The sequence below is a fragment of the Leptopilina boulardi genome, unplaced genomic scaffold (genome assembly GCF_019393585.1).
Source record: "Leptopilina boulardi isolate dan_hultmark-lab unplaced genomic scaffold, ZJU_Lbou_2.1 LbouV2_278, whole genome shotgun sequence".
NCBI lineage: Eukaryota > Metazoa > Arthropoda > Insecta > Hymenoptera > Figitidae > Leptopilina > Leptopilina boulardi.
Genome location: NW_026137838.1, coordinates 2,759,624 through 2,783,016, shown reverse-complemented (window position 1 = coordinate 2,783,016; position 23,393 = coordinate 2,759,624). Strand labels below are relative to the sequence as shown.

General features: G+C 22.4%; 1 protein-coding gene across 7 annotated transcripts in view; it reads right to left on the bottom strand.

Annotated features, from left to right (window-relative positions):
- The window catches only part of LOC127282010 (AF4/FMR2 family member 4-like), a 225,096-nt gene that overhangs the window by 107,960 nt on the left and 93,743 nt on the right, over nt 1-23,393 (bottom strand). For all 7 annotated transcript variants that reach the window (XM_051306070.1, XM_051306069.1, XM_051306071.1 and 4 more), the window contains one exon: nt 22,666-22,840. In XM_051306070.1, the coding sequence (XP_051162027.1) occupies nt 22,666-22,840 (175 nt within the window). The remainder of the gene's footprint in view (nt 1-22,665; nt 22,841-23,393) is intronic.

Here is a 23,393-nt window from a genome sequence, read left to right as displayed (position 1 = left end):
TTTTTTCTCTCAAGCTACCAACAAACGACTCTCTGACATCTCATTCTATCTCCGGTGGTTTCACTGCTAACCTTCCTTGTTTTGCTCCGTTTCATATCATTTCCATCCCCCTTTACCCTCTTTATCACCAACTCCCTCTCTCTCTCTCTCTCTTTCACTCATTTTATTTCTTTCTCTCGAGTTCCATTCTCCTATAGTGAATACGCGTCTCATTCGGTGATTCTCGTCGCGTTCTCTCTCTCTCTCTGAATCCTTTCGCACAAACCATAGACGCCAGACGTCTACAAAAATGGGAAAAACGACCGAAAAAGAATAAAGAAAATTGCAGGCTCACACAATGTCCCTTTTTTTTATATAGTGAGGGTAAAAATTCAAATTTTTGTCAAAAAGTGATTTACTTTCGGACAAATAAGACATTAATATTGTACAGGAGAATTTTAATATACCGTGTTAAGAATATAAATTCAAAAAAGTAAACATAACTTTAGTAAAAATAACTGTAGTAAACAATAACTTTAGTAAACAATAACTTTAGTAAACAATAACTTTAGTAAACAATAACTTTAGTAAACAATAACTTTAGTAAACAATAACTTTAGTAAACAATATCTTTAGTAAACAATAACTTTAGTAAACAATAACTTTAGTAAACAATAACTTTAGTAAACAATAACTTTAGTAAACAATAACTTTAGTAAACAATAACTTTAGTAAACAATAACTTTAGTAAACAATAACTTTAGTAAACAATAACTTTAGTAAACAATAACTTTAGTAAACAATAACTTTAGTAAACAATAACTTTAGTAAACAATAACTTTAGTAAACAATAACTTTAGTAAACAATAACTTTAGTAAACAATAACTTTAGTAAATATAACTTCAGTAAATATAACTTTAGTAAAAATAACTAGTAAACAATAACTTTAGTAAACAATAACTTTAGTAAACAATAACTTTAGTAAACAATAACTTTAGTAAACAATAACTTTAGTAAACAATAACTTTAGTAAACAATAACTTTAGTAAACAATAACTTTAGTAAAAAATGATTTTAGACTTTAGTCTTCTATATTCCGAATTATTGTATACTTATAGAATTATTATTTTATCAATTTTTTAATTAATTAAATTTTCGCTAAACGAAATTTTTATTCAATACAATTTTTCAATAAGCCGAATTCCCAGTTTAGTAAATTTTCATTTAACTGAATTATTATTTCACTAAATTTTCATTAAACCAAATTTTTATTTAGCCAAATTCGTATTTAACTAAATTTTTATGTAACCAAATTATTATTTGACCGAATTTTTCATTACACCAAATTTTTATTCAGCCAAATTCGCATTTCACTGAATTTTCGATAAACATAATTATTATTTAGCCCAATTTTTATTTCACTATAAATTTTCATTAAGCAAAATAAAAATTCGGTTAAACAAAAATTCAGTGAAATGATAATTTGGAAAAATAAGAATTCAATTAAATGAAAATTTAGTGTACTAAAAATTCGGCTAAATAATAATTTCGTTTAGTAATAATTTAATGATATAATAATTAGGTTAAATAAAAATTAGGCTTTAATAAAAATTCTATTAAATAAGAATTCGGCTAAATAAAAATTTGGCTAAATTTGTTTGAATAAAAATTCGTTAAAATAAAAATTCAGCGAAATGAGAATTGAAAAAAATAATTATTCGGTTCAATTAAAAATGTAGTAAAATAAAAATTCGACTAAATAAAATTTTTTTGATTCAAATAATTGATTACTTTATTATCAAATGAATATTTACTTGAACCAAATAATTTTTTCTAGACTAAAATTAAGTAATAAAAAAAAGACAAACAAACAAACTGTTTGTTTTTTTTAATTACCATTTTTAATGAGCTTCTTATAAATATAAATATATATATAGTGATCCATATATAGGAACCACGCAAAGGGATTATAACAATGGGTCTTCGCGTCCTTCGAAGGACACGAAACGACCCGTTTCCCGTTTGAATTGCACACGCGAGCATGAATAGCGAAATACTTGATGAAATCGAAGGTATGTGTATATAGATATGGTTTACTCGTGATCGATTAGAGTCGAGGTAAACTTGATACGTTAATGGGTAGGTGAATTAATAGCCTCTTCAAGGACTCAAAAAGGAAGCCCAGCCTCGAATCGAATATAATATAATATAATGACGGGGACATTTGTTAAGATAGTATATATTCCTCATAATCATTGGACCATGGCAAAAATTTGTTTACTTCCTCTTGAATCACAATTTTCGATATCGTCTTTTTAATTATGAAAATTTAATACGCAAAAAATAGTTCTAATCATCTAATATACGCAATAAATGTTTGATGTTTTTTTAAAAAGTATTCTTTGAGAAAAATAATTATATTTTCCTTCCTTCAGCTATTAATTTTATAATTGTAAATATATTGATAAAACAATTTAATTAGACGCGTATATTGATTTTCGTTTGAAAAAACTTTGAAAATTATAATTCAGAGCCACTTTCTTATAAATTATTTCTAAAGAAAAAAATTACCACAAAGTTTTAACAAAATTTAAAGTGATGTTCTACTTTTAGTGAAAAAAAAGAAAAAAAGTTTTGAATAACTTGAGAAGAATTTGAAAAATCGGACGCATACCAAATCGAAAGAATTTAAACTTTGCAAATTGAAACTTTTTAAACTTGTGATTTTAAATACGTGTCTGTAAACTGTCGTGTTTATATTGAAAAGTTGTGTCAAAATAATTTATTACTTCTTATCAACAGTAAATTGAATATTTCAACTAAATCGTTTTTTTAAATAATTTAATTATTTACTAAATTACTAATTTAATTATTTACTAATTTTATAATTTACTAAATTACTAATTTAATTATTTACTAATTTTATAATTTACTAAATTACTAATTTAATTATTTACTAATTTTATAATTTACTAAATTACTAATTTAATTATTTACTAATTTTATAATTTACTAAATTACTAATTAAATTATTTTGTAATTTAATAATTTAATATTTATAAATAAGTAAAAACAATTATTATTTTTATACTTCTATACTAAAATTATACTTTATCTAAATTAGCGAAAGATTATTGTTGCATGAGTGAATATATATTTTAGTAATTCCAGCGAAATTCTTATTGGCGTCATCAAAATAATAATCGCTTTTTACCCGGAAAAGTAATAAAATTGAACGCATATCGATTTTTTTTTTTTTTTTTTTTTTGTTTCACTATACAACGCGCGCGTAAAAACATTTAATTATGTGAGTTTAATGATGTTGTTAAGACAGCAACGATGTTATCGTAAAAGGTATTATATATTGGCAAAAGTTGTAAAGAGTGAATAAGTTTGAAATAATAATAAAGTTTGTAACTAAACAGACAGTTAACTATCATCCACCCCCTCTTCTCCCATTATTCCTATAGACGTAAAAACATCAATTTCAAATATGGCTCTGAAAATAGTTTTTTCTCTCTACAATAATTACGCAAAATGATTTTGATTAAAATCATTGTCGAGACAAAGAAAGAAGAAGTATTTTTTTTATTATATTAACAATAATTAATAATAAAAAAAATTATTATTAACGATAGTTAATAAAATAATAATTATTAACAATAATAAATAAAATATTAATTGTTGTTAATAATAATAATTATTATTATTAATAATAATTAATAATAATTAATAATAATTATAATAATAATAATAATAATTACTATTATAAGTAATTAATAATAAAATAATAATTATTAATATAATTAATATATAATTAATATATAATAAATATAATAATTATTAATAAAATAATTATTAAAAATAATTATTAATAAAAATTTTATTATTGTTAATAATTAAATAATGAAATAGTAATTATTAATGAATAACCAATATTGGAAGAAAAACATAAACAATGAAAAGTAAAACAACAGAATTGCACGTGTAAATAAAATCAACATAAAGGAAAACGCATAAGAGGTAAAACGTAATGATACAAGCGCAATTGTTATTTATGTACATTTTTCTGGTTCAGTGAACCTGAAACTTAGTCCCATCATTATATCAAGAATCATTGCTTTATTACTAATTTTCAGCTTGTTAAATTATGTACATTAAAATTACATGACGAATCTTACAATTGCAATGTTTTTTTTTTTAATGGAAAATTTTTTTCCTATTCAAATCAAATTCGAATTTTAATAAAATTCTTTTGGAATATTTTTTAGATTATTCTTTTGTAATATTTTCGAATTATTTTTCTGTAATAGTTTTCGGAATATTGTAATATTTTTTGGTAAATTAGTTTGTAATATTTTTCCTAATATTCTTTTGTAATAATTTTGAAATACTCTTGGAATATTTTTGGAATATAATTTCGGAATATTTTTGGAATATTCTTCTGTAATAGTTTTCGGAATATTGTAATATTTTTTGGTAAATTAGTTTGTAATATTTTTCCTAATATTCTTTTGTAATAATTTTGAAATACTCTTGGAATATTTTTGGAATATAATTTCGGAATATTTTTGGAATATTCTTCTGTAATAGTTTTCGGAATATTGTAATATTTTTTGGTAAATTAGTTTGTAATATTTTTCCTAATATTCTTTTGTAATAATTTTGAAATACTCTTGGAATATTTTTGGAATATAATTTCGGAATATTTTTGGAATATTCTTCTGTAATAGTTTTCGGAATATTGTAATATTTTTTGGTAAATTAGTTTGTAATATTTTTCCTAATATTCTTTTGTAATAATTTTGAAATACTCTTGGAATATTTTTGGAATATAATTTCGGAATATTTTTGGAATATTCTTCTGTAATAGTTTTCGGAATATTGTAATATTTTTTGGTAAATTAGTTTGTAATATTTAACGAATATTCTTTTGTAATAATTTTGAAATACTCTTGGAATATTTTTGGAATATAATTTCGGAATATTTTTGGAATATTCTTCTGTAATAGTTTTCGGAATATTGTAATATTTTTTGGTAAATTAGTTTGTAATATTTTTCGAATATTCTTTTGTAATAATTTTGAAATACTCTTGGAATATTTTTGGAATATAATTTCGGAATATTTTTGAAATATTCTTCGGTAATATTTTTTGGAATATTCTTCGGTAATATTTCGAAATATTAATTTGTAATATTTTTGAAATATTATGTAATATTTTCTGGAATATTCTCGTAATATTTTTGGAATATTCATATTTGAATTATTATTTGTATATGAAAAGTAATGTGTAACAATATACATATATAGAGGGTAGAGCTACGGGATTCCTGGAGCATTAGATAGCGGATCACTTGATACTAAAGCGAAACCCGTTTCAAGGACCGTGATGTAAATCAAAGGAACAAGAACCCATTGCTCAGGATACGATTAATTAATCCTCTCAGTGGCAAGTGCTTTTGCTCGACTGTGAATCGTATTCAAATGACAGACGAGCAGTCAAGCAGAAATGCTTTAATCGACGCTTCCAGATACAAAAGGTTAAGAGTCTTCACACACAGCATCTTTCTTCCATCGCTCATGCAAAAACGTAATAGGTGTTTTTTTCCAATTTTATATATAAAACTAATCCAATTTTTCAAAAAAAATCCAATAAAATCCTCTAATCACTATTTTTCACATCCAGAAAAATAATTTTTTCATAAAAAAAAATTTATCCATTTTCAATTTTTAATAATAATTTTTAATAACAATAATTTTTCTAAATTAATTTTTCCAAATAAACTTTTTTTTTTTAAATAAAAATCATTTTTCCAGGTACAATTTTTTTTTTATAAATAAATTTTCCAAGAAATATTTTTTTTTATAAAAATAATGTTTTGAGATAATATTGTTTTACGAGGAAAATTGCTTTTTTTCTGTTTTGTAAATAAAGAGCAATAAATGAAGTGTCAAGAAAGAAAAAGAAGTTAAAGGTGGCACGTGACATGGATGGTCCATCTCCGACTTAGTCTGGTACTTGGTTATCCAGCATCAGGTGTAATTTTCTGTCTGCAGAAAAGCGTAACGGCAGTAGAGAGAAAGAGAGAGAGATTTATTTTACGTTCATTTTTTTTTCTACTTGCACTGACTCCCCACAAATGTGTTTCGACATTTTCAAAACCATTGTCTTGGACTCTTTGTTTTCTACCTCTCTATTTTATCGCGCGCTTATCCCTCTTTCCATCTCTCATCTCGCTTCGTCGTGTGTCTGTCTCAAATTCTCTTAATCTGTCAAGCTTTCTTTGTCTCTGCGACTTAACTGTCTTTTTTTTTTCCTCCCGCTCTCCATTTTTCCCCCCTCACTCTCTTTTTCATATAACAAAAATTCCATCGCGATATTTCACTACCAACTATATATATCATACTCGCAAAAACAATGGGTATTTAATTCACCTGTCTGCGCTTTTTTCAATTTTCCATTTAATCGTACATTTTTAGTTTTTTATTAATTAATTATTAATTAACTAAAATTAATTATTAATTAACTAATATTAATTAATAATTAACTAATATTAATTAATAATTAACTAATATTAATTATTATTTAATAAATATAATTAATTATACAATAAAAAAGCCTAAATCGTTTTTGGTAATATTTGTTTTTTTTTTTTGTTAAAACCGTTTTTTCTGCATTGAAATAAAAATTTATTTGATTCAAACAATCGATTACCTGACTATGTTCAAATAAATATTTACTTGAAACAAATAATTATTTGAATTATATCTGAGCCAATAATTTTTTTATTCCTGAAAAATAATTATTTTAAACTGATTCAAATAATAGTTATTTAATACAAATAAATATTTATTTAATTGGCGCAAATAGTAATTATATTTAATACAAATAAATATTTGTTTTATTGGCGCAAATAATAATTATATTTAATACAAATAAATATTTATTTAATTGGCGCAAATAATAATTATATTTAATACAAATAAATATAAATTTAATGGACGCAAATAATATTTATTCACAGAAAATTAAAAGGCATTAAAATAAGCTGCAACGCTTATTATTTTAATCCAATTTTGCTTAATATTTTAATACCAAAATGGATTAAAATAAGCAAAATTGAATTAAAATAATGATAAGCGTTGCAGCTTATTTTAATGCTTTTTAATTTTCTGTGTTGGTATTAATATTTATTTAATTAACGCAAATAATTATTTCATACAAATAAATATTTATTTGATAACAGTCAATTACTCAATTATTTAAATTAAATAAATTTTTTCCAGTTTATTAATAATAACAAAAAAAAGGCGTAAAACGGTTTTAATATTTGTTTTTTAATTCAAAAAAAGGCCTAAAACAGTTTTTCGGTAATATTTAGTTTTTGTCAAAAACCATTTTTTTTGTATTAATAATAATAAAATGTACCAAATCGGTTTAATATTTATTTTTTAACAAAACCGTTTTTCGTATAATTAATAATAAAATATATATATAGAACGGTTTTTGGCAAAAAAAACAAATAAAATTTTCGATTTTTGAAAAAAAAAAATTGATATAGTATAAATTCGGTTTTTTTTCGACTTACCACAATATTGAATGAGAAAATGAATCATGAACTCACCTGAAACAAAAGAAAAAAATTTTTTTAATTATTAATCAAGATACAGGTAAAAAGGAATACATATAAATAATAACATGATGAGAATGTAAAAATATATATATATAAATGAATGACAATAAGAGTGATGAATACCATCATCATAACATTTACATTTTACCTTCAGGTTCTCAAGTAATTGGCTAATGAAATTATATGCGTCAACATTAAAAAAAAAAAGAAAAAAAAAAAGAAAAAACAGAATAAAAATGATGGAACACACATTGCTTTCATTAAAAACTGTCGACATTTCCTCGTATATTTCTCTGTCATCTAAAACCCACTCTTTTCATTTTCCTCATTTTCCTATGTGCTCCCCACCCCATTTCCTTTTTTACTATTTGCTCCACAATTTTTTTTTTTTTTTTTTTTTATTTAAGGATCTCGGTTTCAACTTTCCTTTTGTCCATAAAGGTGTTTATGTATATATAATATGTGTATACGTATATACAATATATGTATATAATATAAAAGTGCATGTTAATATACAAGTGTGTGTGTGTGTGTGTATTACGATTCGCTTGACAAGCTATTGCATTATCCCACCCTTTCTCACGTATTGATTTCGACCTCCCACACACACACACTCTCTCTCTCTCTCAAGTCTAGAGAAACCGTATTGGTTGCGCGTGGCACTGTGTATACGCTTTGTAGACTCTGTGGTTGTATACGAGGTAACTGGTGAGCAGACTTTCACCACCCTTTACAACGATCCTTGTTATGCACGTGGACACGGTCAAAGACCGGTAGGAGGAGTCACTCGAGGACAAGTGCGCTTTAATAATAATCATTTTTCATATGCTAAATAGCAAAAAAAAGCTCCTATTTTCAAAATAAAAATTTTTATTTCACTAAATTCTCATAAAACCGAATTTTTATTTCACTAAATTCTCATTAAACCGAATTTTATTTTCACCAAATTCTCATTAAACCGAAATTTCACCAAATTCTCATTAAAACGAAATTTCACCAAATTCTCACTAAACCTAATTTTATTTAGCCAAATTAAACATTGTACTCAATTTTTATTAAACCGTATTTTTAATTAGCCAAATGCACAGTTAAATAAATTAATCGCTAAATTAATTTATTATTTTAGAATTTTTATTTCATTTAAAATTTTCATTTAACCAAATTTTATTTAGCCAAATTATTTTACTCAATTTTTATTAAACTAAATTTTGGATTAGCCAACTTCTCACTTCACTGAATTTTCATTATTTATAACTGAATTATTACATTGAATTTTTATTCAAACGAATTCCTTATTTCACTGAATTATTATTTTACTAAATTTTTATTAAGCCGAATTTCCAGTTCACTAAATTTTCATTTAACCAAATTATTATTTTACTAAATTTTCATTGAACCAAATTTTTATTTAGCCAAATTCGTATTTAACTAAATTTTCATGTAACTGAATTATTATTTGATCGAATTTTCAGTGAACCAAATTTTTATTTAGCCAAATTCGTATTTAACTAAATTTTCATGTAACTAAATTATTATTTGACTGAATTTTCATTTAACCAAATTCGTATTTCATTGAATTTTCGCTAAACGAAATTATTATTATTTAGCCGAATTTTTATTTCCCTAAATTTTGATTTAGAAAAATAAAAATTCGGTTAAACAAAAATTCAGTGAAATGAGAATTTGGTTAAATAAAAATTTTCATTGAACCAAATTTTTATTTAGCCAAATTCGTATTTAACTAAATTTTCATGTAACCGAATTATTATTATTTGATCGAATTTTCATTGAACCAAATTTTTATTTAGCCAAATTCGTATTTAACTAAATTTTCACGTAACTAAATTATTATTTGACTGAATTTTCATTTAACCAAATTCGTATTTCATTGAATTTTCGCTAAACGAAATTATTATTATTTAGCCGAATTTTTATTTCCCTAAATTTTGATTTAGAAAAATAAAAATTCGGTTAAACAAAAATTCAGTGAAATGAGAATTTGGTTAAATAAAAATTTTCATTGAACCAAATTTTTATTTAGCCAAATTCGTATTTAACTAAATTTTCATGTAACCGAATTATTATTATTTGATCGAATTTTCATTGAACCAAATTTTTATTTAGCCAAATTCGTATTTAACTAAATTTTCACGTAACTAAATTATTATTTGACTGAATTTTCATTTAACCAAATTCGTATTTCATTGAATTTTCGCTAAACGAAATTATTATTTAGCCGAATTTTTACTACCCTAAATTTTCATTTAGCAAAATAAAAATTCGGTTAAACAAAAATTCAGTGAAATGAGAATTTGGTTAACTAAAAATTAGGCATTAATAAAAAATTTTATTAAATAAAAATTTGGTTAAATCAAAAATTAGGCTTTAATAAAAATACTATTAAATAAAAATTCGGTTAAATAAAAATTCAGTGAAATGAGAATTCGAAAATATATAATAATTCGATTCAATGAAAATTTAGTAAAATAAAAATTCGGCTAAATAATAATTTCGTTTAGCAAAAATTTAATATGAAATAAGAATTTGGTTAAATAAAAATTAAGCTGTAATAAAAAAATCATCTAAATAAAAATTTGATTATATGTAAAAATATGTTATATAAAAATTCGGTTAAATAAAAATTCTACTATTGAAAAATTTGGTTCTACGTTAAATTCACTTTGTAAAATTTAAATTTGGTAAGTTTTAGAATATATATTTATAAGTCTCAAAAATAATTTTCAACACTCAGAGTGGAAAATTGAAATATTTAGCAAAATATGTATTCTTAAAGGATGGTTTAAACTAAAACAATTTCAAACAATAATAGTTTCAGTTGTTAATTTTACAATATTTGGACAGAGATAGGTAAAAAATTTAAATTTCATTACTGTCGGTTTGAATTATAATTAAAATTTGTTAATTATAATATTTTTTAACAAATTTTAAATTGTATTACTAGAAGAATTTTTTTACTGACGAGGAAACACTTTTTAGGCACAATAATAATATTAATAATAATCATAATAATATTAATAATAATTGTAATAATAATAATAATTTAACAATAAAAACTACTTTGACGATAAATATTAAAAATTGAATAACCTGTTCAAAAATTTTTCAAATACAGAAAAACTTCGCTGACGTTTTGCATTCTACAAGCGTGGAGAAGAGGGTGAACAAGGAAAATAGAGCTAAGGGGGGAAGCAGTAGGACTGTGTGGATAGCCGTTTTTTTTTTTTTTTTTTTAGTTTTTTTGAATCTCTCTCTACTTCTTTATATTCACCCCCAGGGCCCTCCCCATCGAGAGACTTGAATAATACATAAAGGTCAATACTCTCAATTCGGCCCTTTCGACCGCAAAACCGAAAATTTAAAACGATTCAAACTGTAATACTTTTGCAATGAGGAAAAGAAAAAAAAATCGTCAAGTACTAGAAAATGCACACATCTATCGACTTTATATATAGAGAGAGAAATTTACATATTTTATGCGTGAACTATATTGAATTGAATTTTTTTTTTTATTTAATATAGAAAAAAAATCAAAATAAATTATAATAATAATTATTATTATTACGTCTTCCAAAAAATCGAAAAACTAATTTATTAAATAATAATAATTATTATTATTATATAATTTCAAAAAGGTGTGAATTCATTTTATAAACATTTGTCTTGAATATTTGTAAACTATTTATAAAGTTAAATTATACAATATTGGTGGAAATTGTATTGAACAGATAATCAATGAACATTATATGAACCGTTTAATGTTGTAATTAACGTGCGCGTATACAATAGAAATATATATATATATATACATTTAGTTCACTGTGAAAGCTCATTATGCAATTTATGATACAACTAAACAATCGATTTAATCTATTTTATTCCAGTTAAAGCTCAAACAATTAAAAAAAATTAATTAACCAACATTTATTAATTATCTAATTTAGAATTACTAATAAATAAAATAATAATAATAATTAAAATAATAATAAAAATAATAAAATAATAATAATAATAAATAAAATAATAATAAAATAATAATTATAATTATTATTATTATTATTATTATTATTATAATTATTTACATAAGTGTTTAATAAGTGTTGAATTTATAATAATTATTATTATTTACTAATAATATATTTATTTATTAATATTATTTAAAATAATAATTTGTAATTTGCTGTAGCTAATTTAATTATTCAAACATATTATTTAAATAATTTATAATTTAATAAGTATACTTAATTTATATCATATTAGTAAAAAATTTTAATTTCTCAATTTTAAAAAAATTATCACTGATCATAAACCATAATTATAGTCACAATGATGTTAATTTTCCACGTGTATTTAGTAATTTTCTATACATATACAAATTCATAAACAATGAAATATTGATGCCATAATTCAAAAACTGTTTTAAAAAAACATTAAACCTATGTAAATATAGTAATTAAATTACAAAAAAAAAAACATCTGGCTAGAGAGGACAAACAGCCTGCTCTCAATATTATTTACGAGTAATTTTTTTCATTACATATTCAAAAAAAAAAAAACTTTTTTGAAAAAGTGCATTTAAAAAAAAAAAAAAAAAAAAAAAAAAGAAAAATGATGTGAGAGTCACAAACTAACACATAAACATTGTATATATATATATAAAAATGCAGTTGAGACAGTGTAAATCAAAATGACAAGAACATTATATACAAATTTTATGTGCTAATTTGCAATTCTTATTTAACCTGTGAGTTTAGTGTGTTGAGATCGTTTTAAAGACATTTATATTGCTATCGTTAAAGACGTTTAAACGGAGGTGAAAGGTCTTACTGAAAAATGGAAAATTTACTTTTGCAAAAAAAAAACTCGTTTTTTATTGGTCAGGCGTAATTAAAATTATTTTTACATATTCAAATGAAATAATAATTGTCCTTTTTTTAAAAAAAAAATAAATAGAACATTAAAAATTTATATATTTCTGAGAAATATATCAAACGAAATATGTATAGAAAAATTATTTTTGATTGAAATAATCGGTTACTTTACTATTAATCAAATAAATAATTTATTTACCTATTAAATAATTGTTATTTGCGCCAATTTAATTAATATTTATTTACCTATTAAATAATTATTATTTGCGCCAATTAAATAAATATTTATTTGTATTAAATAATTATTATTTGCGTCAATTAAATAAATATTTATTTGTATTAAATAATTATTATTTGCGCCAAGTAAATAAATATTTTTGTGTTAAATAATTATCATTTGCGTCAATTAAATAAATATTTGTATTAAATAATTATTATAATTTAAGTCAATTAAATGGTATTTGTTTCAAATACAGAAATTATTGTTTCCAATACAAAAATTATTGGTTCAAATGCAGTCTATTTAAAGCAAATAAAAATTATTTGGTTCAAGTAAATATTTATTTAATATTTTAATAATAATGTAACCGATTACTTGAATTAAATAAATTTCTTTTCAATTTAAAAAAAAAATGTACTGAAAAAAATTTTTAAAAATCTATACATCAAATTATATTATTTTAAAAAACGAAAATTTTATAATATTAAAATAAAAATATTATATAATTAATCGAAATATAAACTATATATATATATATATAAAACAAGTATATGTCATTACGTAATTCCGTTTATTAATAAATCTCTGTATATGAGTTGAATTATAATAAAAATAAAAAGAATCATATATAAAAATATAAAATTTTTTTATTTATTATTAATATAACTCCTTTCAATTTTGTTTTGCGACACGCGACATTACCCAACAGATTAATTTGTCCCGCGAGATGAACATCAAGTTTAAACGAAATAGATATATATATAGAGAGAGAGAGGATTACTTTGACCTTTTTGGCAAATTTCACTCCTCTGCAAAAGAGAGGTAAATCAATACTATACGCGTTGAGCCAACATTTTCACGTTACTTTATTCTGCCAGTTGAAATTTACTGAAAGTTCAACAACATTTTATCTTAAAAGGGGATTAAAAACCATTGCCAATATCGTCCCTTCTCCCCCAACCCCTAAACTACGCGTACACGGTGTGATGCGTTCATCAGTTTATTCAGTAGAAAATTAAACACGAAAATCAAGTTCAACACAAACAGACAAACCAATTTTTTTTTTTATAAACAGATAAAAAGAAAAAAGAAAATAAATTCTAGTTTATTTAATGGAATAATAAAAGTATTTCATTACTTTCAATTGTCACAAAATTTACTTACTTTTTTTTGTTGTAAGTAAAATTTTACTAAATTCAATTTTAATTAATTTTACTAATAAAAATTTCACTTTCACTACAAAATTTACTTATTGTACAAAATATACTAGTAAAAATTTTAATTACAGTACAAAATTTACTAGTAAAAGCTTTACTTTCAGTATACAAAATTTACTAATAAGTTTTACTTACAGTACAAAATTTAATTTATTTTTTTTAAGTAACTTTTGTACTGTAAGTAAATTTTTTTAAAGTACATTTTGTACTGTAAGTAATATTTTTATTAGTAAATTTTATACTGAAGTGTAAGTAAAAATTTTACTAGTAAATTTTGTACTGCAAATAAAACTTTTACTAGTAAATTTTGTACTGTAAGTAAAATTTTTATTAGTAAATTTTGTACTGTATTGTAAGTAAAACTTTTACTAGTAAATTTTGTACAGCAAATAAAACTTTTACTAGTAAATTTTGTACTGTATTGTGAGTAAAATTTTTACTAGTAAATTTTGTACTGTAAGAAAAACTTTTATTAGTAAATTTTTACTTATAGAACAAAATTTACTAGTTAAAGCTTTAGTTATAGTACAAAATTGACTGGAAACTTTTTTACTTACAATGCAGTAAAAAATTTACTAATAAAAATTTTACTTACAATTTACTAAAAAATAGTTTACTTAAAGTACAAAATTTACCAGTAAAAGCTTTATTTACAGTACAAAATTTAATAGTAAAAATTTTACTTGCAACACAATACCAAAATTTACTAATAATAATTTTACTTACAGTACAAAATTTCTACTGTAAGTAAAGCTTTTACTAGTAAATTGTGTACTGTATGTAATTAAAACTTTCACTAGAAATTTTGTACTGTAAGTAAAATTTTTATTAGTAAATTTTGTACTGTATTGTAAGTAAAACTTTTACTAGTAAATTTTGTACTGCAAATAAAACTTTTACTAGTAAATTTTGTACTACAAATAAAACTTTTACTAATAAATTTTGTACTGTATTGTGAGTAAAATTTTTATTAGTAAATTTTGTACTGTAAGTAAAATTTTTACTAGTAAATTTTGTACTGTAAGTAAAATTTTTACTGGTAAATTTTGTACTGTAAGTAAAACTTTTATTAGTAAATTTTGAGTTATAGAACAAAATTTACTAGTAAAAGCTATAGTTATAGTACAAAATTGACTGGAAAAATTTTAACTTACATTGCAGTTAAAAATTTACTAATAAAAATTTTACTTGCAGTACACAATTTACTAAAAAAATTTTACTTAAAGTACAAAATTTACTAGTAAAAGCTTTATTTACAGTACAAAATTTAATAGTAAAAATTTTACTTGCAATACAATACCAAAATTTACTAATAATAATTTTACTTACAGTTCAAAATTTCTACTGTAAGTAAACCTTTTCTTAGTAAATTGTTTACTGTATGTAAGTAAAATTTTCACTAGAAATTTTGTACTGTAAGTAAAATTTTTATTAGTAAATTTTGTACTGTATTGTAAGTAAAAATTTTACTAGTAAATTTTGTACTGCAAATAAAACTTTTACTAGTAAATTTTGTACTGTATTGTGAGTATAATTTTTAATAGTAAATTTTGTACTGCAAATGAAACTTTTACTAGTAAATTTTCTACTGTATTGTGAGTATAATTTTTACTAGTAAATTTTGTACTGTAAGTAAAATTTTTACTAGTAAATTTTGTACTGCAAGTAAAATTTTTACTAAAAATTTCACTGATCAAAAATTGAAAATAATTTAAAGTTACCCATCTCGCCAGTATTATTATTTTCTCATGTTAATTACACTCAACTTTAGTAAATGAAATTGGAAACTTCGCCTCATCCCAAATTATATACATATATACATTTTGTTATAATGAATGTCAGGAGGCAAACTTAAATTTAACGTAAATCCAAATCCCTGGAGCGATTATGGTCGTCGATGAATCCGATATAATCGTCGATAATTATATAAACTTAGAAGGGGAGGGGGGGGGGTTAGTTAATTGCGGATAATTAAGTTATCACAGTAAGGAGAAAATTGCTATATCAACAAACTTGTCCAATTTTTTTTTGGAGAAAAAAAAATTGAAATGAAAGGCAAAAAAAAGGGAGAAAACAAATATATATTATATTATGAAACCAAATCAATTTAATACGAGAAAATAATTTCTTTATAAAAAGAAAAAAAATTTTTAAAGACTTTTTTCTGTTTTTCAGTCACAAATTGAATCTAAATCGATCTAAAGTAGTGCAAACACAACATATGTCACTCGGGCACGATAAAGTATCGCAATTCATTACGTAATATCGACGTCACATATACAATAGATCGATGATAGACACGTAAATTTTGGTCACACTCTGCGCGATATAAAGTTTGTTAATAAAATTCAACTTGACCTACAGCTTGACCCCTTTTTTTGGAACATAGCCAACGAATCGGAAAAATAAAATTCACTTTTTCTACATATATTGGAAAAAATCATTTTTTTTCCAGGAAAAATTTACAAAAAAAAGTAAAATTTAAAATTAAATAATAATTTCATTAAGAAAGTTTCATTAAAACCGTTACAAGGTTAACAGCTAATATATGTGTAAAACATTATATGCGCGATGTAATTTAGAATTTTAACGACCTTATACGTTTTGTTTTTTTTTGTAGATTTTTTTTTTTGTCCTCGTAAATACGTAAAAGTGTATACATTTAAGTTAACATTTAAGTTAGCGAACCGTTATACTTAAACGGATTTTAAGTCCCGTTTATTTTATTGTTTTATTATAAATATTTTTGTAATTAAAATAAAAAGTCGCAATTTAGTAATTTGGAAATTTTGCAATTTTTTTACCCTATTTCTATAAATAAAGCTCTTTCATTAATAGAAAATAAAATATTTTAACGTCTTTAAAAAAAAAATGTGACATTTAACGTTATCCTTCGATTATTTTTTTTTTTTTTTTTTGATTCTATAAATGTTGATAAATATGACTAATTCTGAATTCTAAACTAATGATTTGACAACTGTGACCTACTATCTCCGATTCCGAAATACTGTATGTGCATATGTGTGGGTTTTACGTGAAAGTACGATTATATCCACCGGAAGGACAAAGTGAAGAATACTGAAAGCACCGGAAAAAGAGTAATAAGCACGATATATTGAGGAAAAAAAAACATAGAAAGAAGAATGAAGAACAGCAAAAAGGAAATCCAATGCCATATGTACAAATTATTAATAAATAATTATTATTATTATCATCGATTCACATTTTACAATATTGAATTTTTGTTTATTAATTTTTTCCCCCTTTTTATATTTGATAATTTACATATGAAAAAAAATAATTATTATTTAATGAGTTTCTATTTATTTAAGTTCCTATTTAAAAATTTTTCAAATTTAAAAATTTTAGCCTCGCTGAAAAAAATATTTACCTGGAACAGCGAAATGTTTCACTAAAACAGTGAAAGTTTTTGCTATTCTAGATGAATATACCGCTGTTCCAGATAAACAATTTTTTCCATGCCAAGAATATTTTTATTTTGAAATTTCTATAAAAATTTCCAACTTTATTAATTTTTTTTTGTATTTATTTATTTTTTATTTATTTATTATTATTTATTATTATTTAATTTTTTTTTGTATTTATTTTTGTATTTATTTTTGTATTTATTTATTATTATTTATTATTATTTTATTTTTTTTGTATTTATTTTTTATTTATTATTATTATTTATTATTTAATTTTTTAAATTAATTTTATATAATCTTCTAAAAAGAAGATTATATATATTTGATTTCGATTATAATATATATATCTATTGAGCAAAAAGTCAGAGAAGAAAAATGTCATGTTTTGAAAGACCATATAAGCTCAAATCTCGAAAATAAGATTTGATTCTTGAAATTTTTCTGATTCGTAACAAGATTACGAGTGGGGAAAATAAATCAAACGAACCTCTATCTCTGAATATATATATACAGACAAGAATTTTTACAAAATGTCCTTTAAATATTCAATAGCTTTCAACTATCAACATTTTTCTGTATTGTGGTATAAATTTTTTACCTTCCACTTCTTTCTATATGTGTATTTTTTCAATTTACGTGTCATCGGTTATACACTTCATTCTATTCTCGAGTGAAAAAAAAAAAAAAAAAATTATTATCACTAACAGGTTTATTTTTTTAAAAAATTTTTATTTCTCAACATTGTTGTCTCAAATTTTTTTTATGCTAAGAAATTTATTTATTTATTTATTTAATATATATTGAAAAAGTATTTTCAAAAAAATATATTCAATTTTATATAAATTAATTGAGTTAATTAAAACTCTTAAAAATTAATAATAAATTATTTTCTAAATTAATTAATTATTAATTTATAATTCAATAAATTAATTTATAACTTAATTAATAATTTATAACTGAATTAAATTAATTTATAATATAATTTATAAATTATTAATTTATACAACAATTTATAGATTATAAATTATTATAACATATTTATGTTATTTATATAATAATTATATATAATTTACATAATTAGTAAATATAATTTAATAATTAATTAGTAAATTATTAATGTATAATCAATTTATTAATTTACATTTTTCAATCAAAGCTAAAAAAATATATATATATAAATAAATTTGTGTTTCTTTGAAAAAAAAATGACAAACAAAAATGTTCCACGTACGCCTCGCGTGATACTATAAGACACGAATTCAAAATTATTTTCTACTCGTCCTTGAAGTATCACATGATATGTGACACATTTGTAATTGTCTAGAAATAACTTAAATTAGATTAATCTGTAATTACAAACTGTTGGGAAAAAAAACCCCACTATTAATAGCTTTTCTTATTAATAATTTATCTATATTAAAAATGAAAACAACTTTTTTGGAAATATTTATCGGAAACTTTTTTTTTTTTTATTTTAATAAATAAAAATCGTGGTTAATAAATTTAAAAACAATGAAAAATCACTTGTTGAATAATATTTTTATATTCATTTCTATTAATTTAAAATGCCATTGTTTTCAATCACCCATAATTTAATTAAATTCTAATTATTAATTGTGATCAAATTTATTTCTCTCTTTCTCTTCAATAAATGAAAAATAAAATCTTTTTTTATTTATTTTTGATTCTAATAATTTTTTATTTAACTATATTATTATTTATAATAAAAAAAACTAAAAAATTAATTTAAAAAAAATTAAAAAATAATAATAATAATAATAAATAAAAAAACTAAAAAATTAATTTAAAAAAAAATTAAAAAATAGTAAAAATAATAAAAATATAAAGAATAAAAAAATAAAAAATAATAATTAACTTACAGATGATACAATTTTTCTTTTTCTATTTACATATTATTCTCACAAAGATTTATTTATACTAAAAGAATTTTTCCATCCCCGTCGAATAAAATAAAATTTTAATCTCCCTCATTAAATTCTCTTAAAAATGTTTTTATACAAATCCACAAACACCTGTTGCTTTATATTATATTAAAACTTTTATTAATTCATCAAGTTATAATATCATATCTGTTTATTAAATTTTATTTTATCAAACCGTTTTACCACCACATTTACATATTAAACATAAATATATATAACCGCGGGAAATATTTTATTTTAACTTTCTTTCAAAAAAAAAAAACAAAAACAAAAAAGAGAGTGAATTTTTCAAATATTTATTCAACATTTGTGATTTTTTGTTTGACAATGACCGCAATGTAAGAGTTTTTTTTTTCTTTTTTTTTACTGTAATTCGCGTTTTGTAAATTATTTTTGCTTTTAGCCGGTATTATCACAGCTGTATATAGAGAGTGTCGTAACAAGTAGTGAGATACGTCGACTCGTAAACATTGATTTTCAATGCACTTTCCTTCAGTGGTGTGTTTTACGCCGTTCGGCAATTCTCTTCCGTTTCAAATGCCACGAGATTGCTAGCGATTTTATCTATCGACAGGATAGTGTATCTTCAGTAAACGATAAATCTCAAAAGGCTTAGAATAGGGGGGGCAAGGGGGGGGGCGGGAGGAAAATAAAAAAAGAGAGAAAAGGAGAAAAAAAATACGAGAGAGAGAGAGAGAGAGAGAGAGAGAGAGAGAGAGAGAGAGAGAGAGAAAGAGAGAGGACGAAAAAAAATTCAGGGAGAAAAAAGAAAACGAGAGAAGATGTACATGTGTGTATATATATATACACATGGAGTTTACGAGCAATGTGAGAGAGGTCCAATGGATATATCCTCAAACCTAACCGGCTTCAAACCTAACCAAGGGTTGTTTCCGATGCTTTGTGGACAGCTGCCATACCTCCTTTCCCCCCTCTCCACCCTCTCATCATCCCTTCACACTTCCGATTTTCAACACGCATTACGCCCTCCTCAATTCTATAGACTTATCTCAACAACGACTTGTAAGCTAGGGGTATATCCATAAAATTAATTGAGATTCATTTAGCTCCCCATATATATATATAGCGTTGGCCAATTTCCCCCAAAATTACGATAATTAAACGGTGGGTAATTTCAAAAACTTATTTAAAGAATAAATGGCAATTTCTTTGATACATTATAAAAATATTTATTCTTTATTTCGGAAATAATTATTAATTTAATTAGAAAAATTAATTAATTATGAAAAATTTGATAATATAACCATTTCGAAAAAAAGGGTTTAGTTAAAAAACTATCATCAAATAATTATTTTTACCGTCTTTATTTTTTTTTACGAGGCTGAAGTACACAACGTTTATACACTCAGAAAAATGATTTATTTGAATCAAATAAAATATATTTGAATTAAATAAGCGTATATTTGTCTCAGAGCCTACTAACTTATTTATTTGATGTAAATAAAAATTTTATTTGTCATAAATAAATTTTTATTTGTCATAAATAAATTTTTCTTTAGTTTAAATAAATTTTTTATTCAAATAAAATAAAATATATTTACAACAAATAAATGAATTAGTAGGCTCTGAGATAAATATACTATTTCTCTGAGTGAATAAACGATTTTTAAAGAAATAATTTTTTAAAATGAAAAATTCTCTAATTTTTTGACCTAAAAAATATTTCTTGGAGTTTTCATTAATTAACAAATTATAAAAAAAATATTTTTTAGGCAAAAAATTATAGAATTTTTTATTTTAAAAAATTATTTATTTAAAAATCGTTTATAGAAACGTTGCGTACTTCAGCTTCGTTTTTTTTTCCTTTCAGTTCAGACAAAAATCGCAATTTTTATCCAATTTTTATAAACAAATAATTATTTTATTCCTTGAAACATTTCTCTATATTTGTAATTTTTTTAATGTTGCTGATAGTAAATTGAGTGATTTAATTTAATAATTATTTTATATAATAATAATAATACACTGAAAAAAATAATTTTGATACAAATAAATTATTTGATAATAATCAAGTAACCAACCAATTATTTAAATCAAATAAATTTTTTTCAGTGTAATAATACTAATAATAATAATAAAAATAATATTTATATTGTACGAAAGGGCACTGCTCGTAAATATTCAAATAACTAAATAATAATAATAGTAATAACAATAATAGTAATAATTAATTTAATACTAATAATGGTTAAAAATATTATAACGTAATGGTTAAAAAATTATTTAATAAAAACAATAAATAATTTGTTTATAATTTAAATATTTTTTTAATTGAAAAAAATTTAAAAATTTTAAAAAAATTTTCAAGAAAAAAAATTAAGTTATTGTTTTTATAAAAATTTGAATAAACGCGATTTTTTGTGAAAGAAATAAAATGTAACAAAATAATATTATTTGACGCAATATATTTTGTGACATCATTCCTTCCAAAAAGTACCAAAATTAATTAGTTAATATTAAATTATATATTAATTAATTAATTAAATTACCAAATTTAATTAAAAGTAATTTTTAGTTTCATTTATAAAAATAAGATCAGTGTTGAAAATTTATTGCAATACAAAATAAAATATCTTAAAATAAGAAACATTTTTCAAATTTTCCTATATATTAACTCGCCGCAGAGAAAATTTAATAAGAAATAAAAAAAAAAATTATTTCCCTTGAATGAAAAATATTTGTCTTGCCATATTGCAAAAAAATTGAATTAACCTTAAAAGCATTTTTATCTATTTGCAATATTTAAAAAGTCTCTAAAATCAAATTAAAAAACGAAATGAATACGAAGCTGTTTAAACACAATTTTTTTTTAAATAATATATACAGTGAAAGGTAAAATTTAAATCAATAAAAAAAAAATTCACTCATTCGAGCGTTTAAAAGCTATAAACACGTAATATTTAAAATCAATATTTGTAAAAGGAGAAACTGTGATGTGAAAATTTTTAGTTTCCGGTGAAGCAGATGTTATCAGTTATATATATATATATATATATTTGTTTCATCGGAAGCAAATTCTTTTCATTTTTTCTCTAAATGAAACAAAGTTTTTTTTTTTTTTAACGATTTGAAGAATCTTTGGCCATTATAATTTTTATTCACAATTCTTCAAATCAATTTTTAAAAAAAGATTTTTTTTTAACAAGAAAACAAATTTTTATTCTCAACTCGAATTAAAAAGAAAATTTTTTTGCAAAGAAAGAAAAAAGAGAAAAATTTTTAAAAATGAATGTAAAAGATAAAAAAAAAAAGTTTTCTTGGTAGAAAAAAATTTTTCGATTTTGGAAAAAAAAAAAAATAAGAAAAATAGTAAAGTAAATAGAAATCTTACCTTAACAGGAGCACGAAAGAGGGAAGCGGTAGCAGCGTGCGAATCGGCATGATGTCCATGATTGTGATGACCGTGCCGAGCGTCAGGAGCACCTCCAGCTGCTGCCTGCTCCGCCTGGACCGACATCGCTGCGCGGGCTTGTCGTTCCCGCTCTCGAAGTCGGTCCCTTTCCACACTGAAAATTAAAAAAACAAAAAATTAGTAATTCCAAAAAATTAACTAAAAATTAAATCATCAAATTACACCGAAAAAAAAATATTCTTGTACTCTCTAAATCTGAATTAGTAAAAATGTTTACTAATTTAAATTAATGACTCACAGAAAATTAAAAGGCATTAAAATAAGCTGCAACGCTTCTTATTTTAATCTAATTTTGCTTATTTTAATCCATTTTGGTATTAAAATAAGCAAAATTGGATTAAAATAAGAAGCGTTGCAGCTTATTTTAATGCCTTTTAATTTTCTGTGCTCACATTTTACTAATTTAGAAGCAAAAAGTGAGTCACTAATTCAAATTAGTAAACTTTTTTACTAATTCAAATTTAGAGAGTATTCAGAGGAAAATTCCTCTTACAGAATCCTCTTGAATTTTTTATTCTTAAAACAAGAGTATTATACTCTTTAAATGAGAATATTTTCCTCTAATTTCAAGAGGATCGAAACAAAAAAGGACTATTCTAGAGCATTCCTCTTATATTCAGAAAAATCTTTTTAGAATTAAAATAATA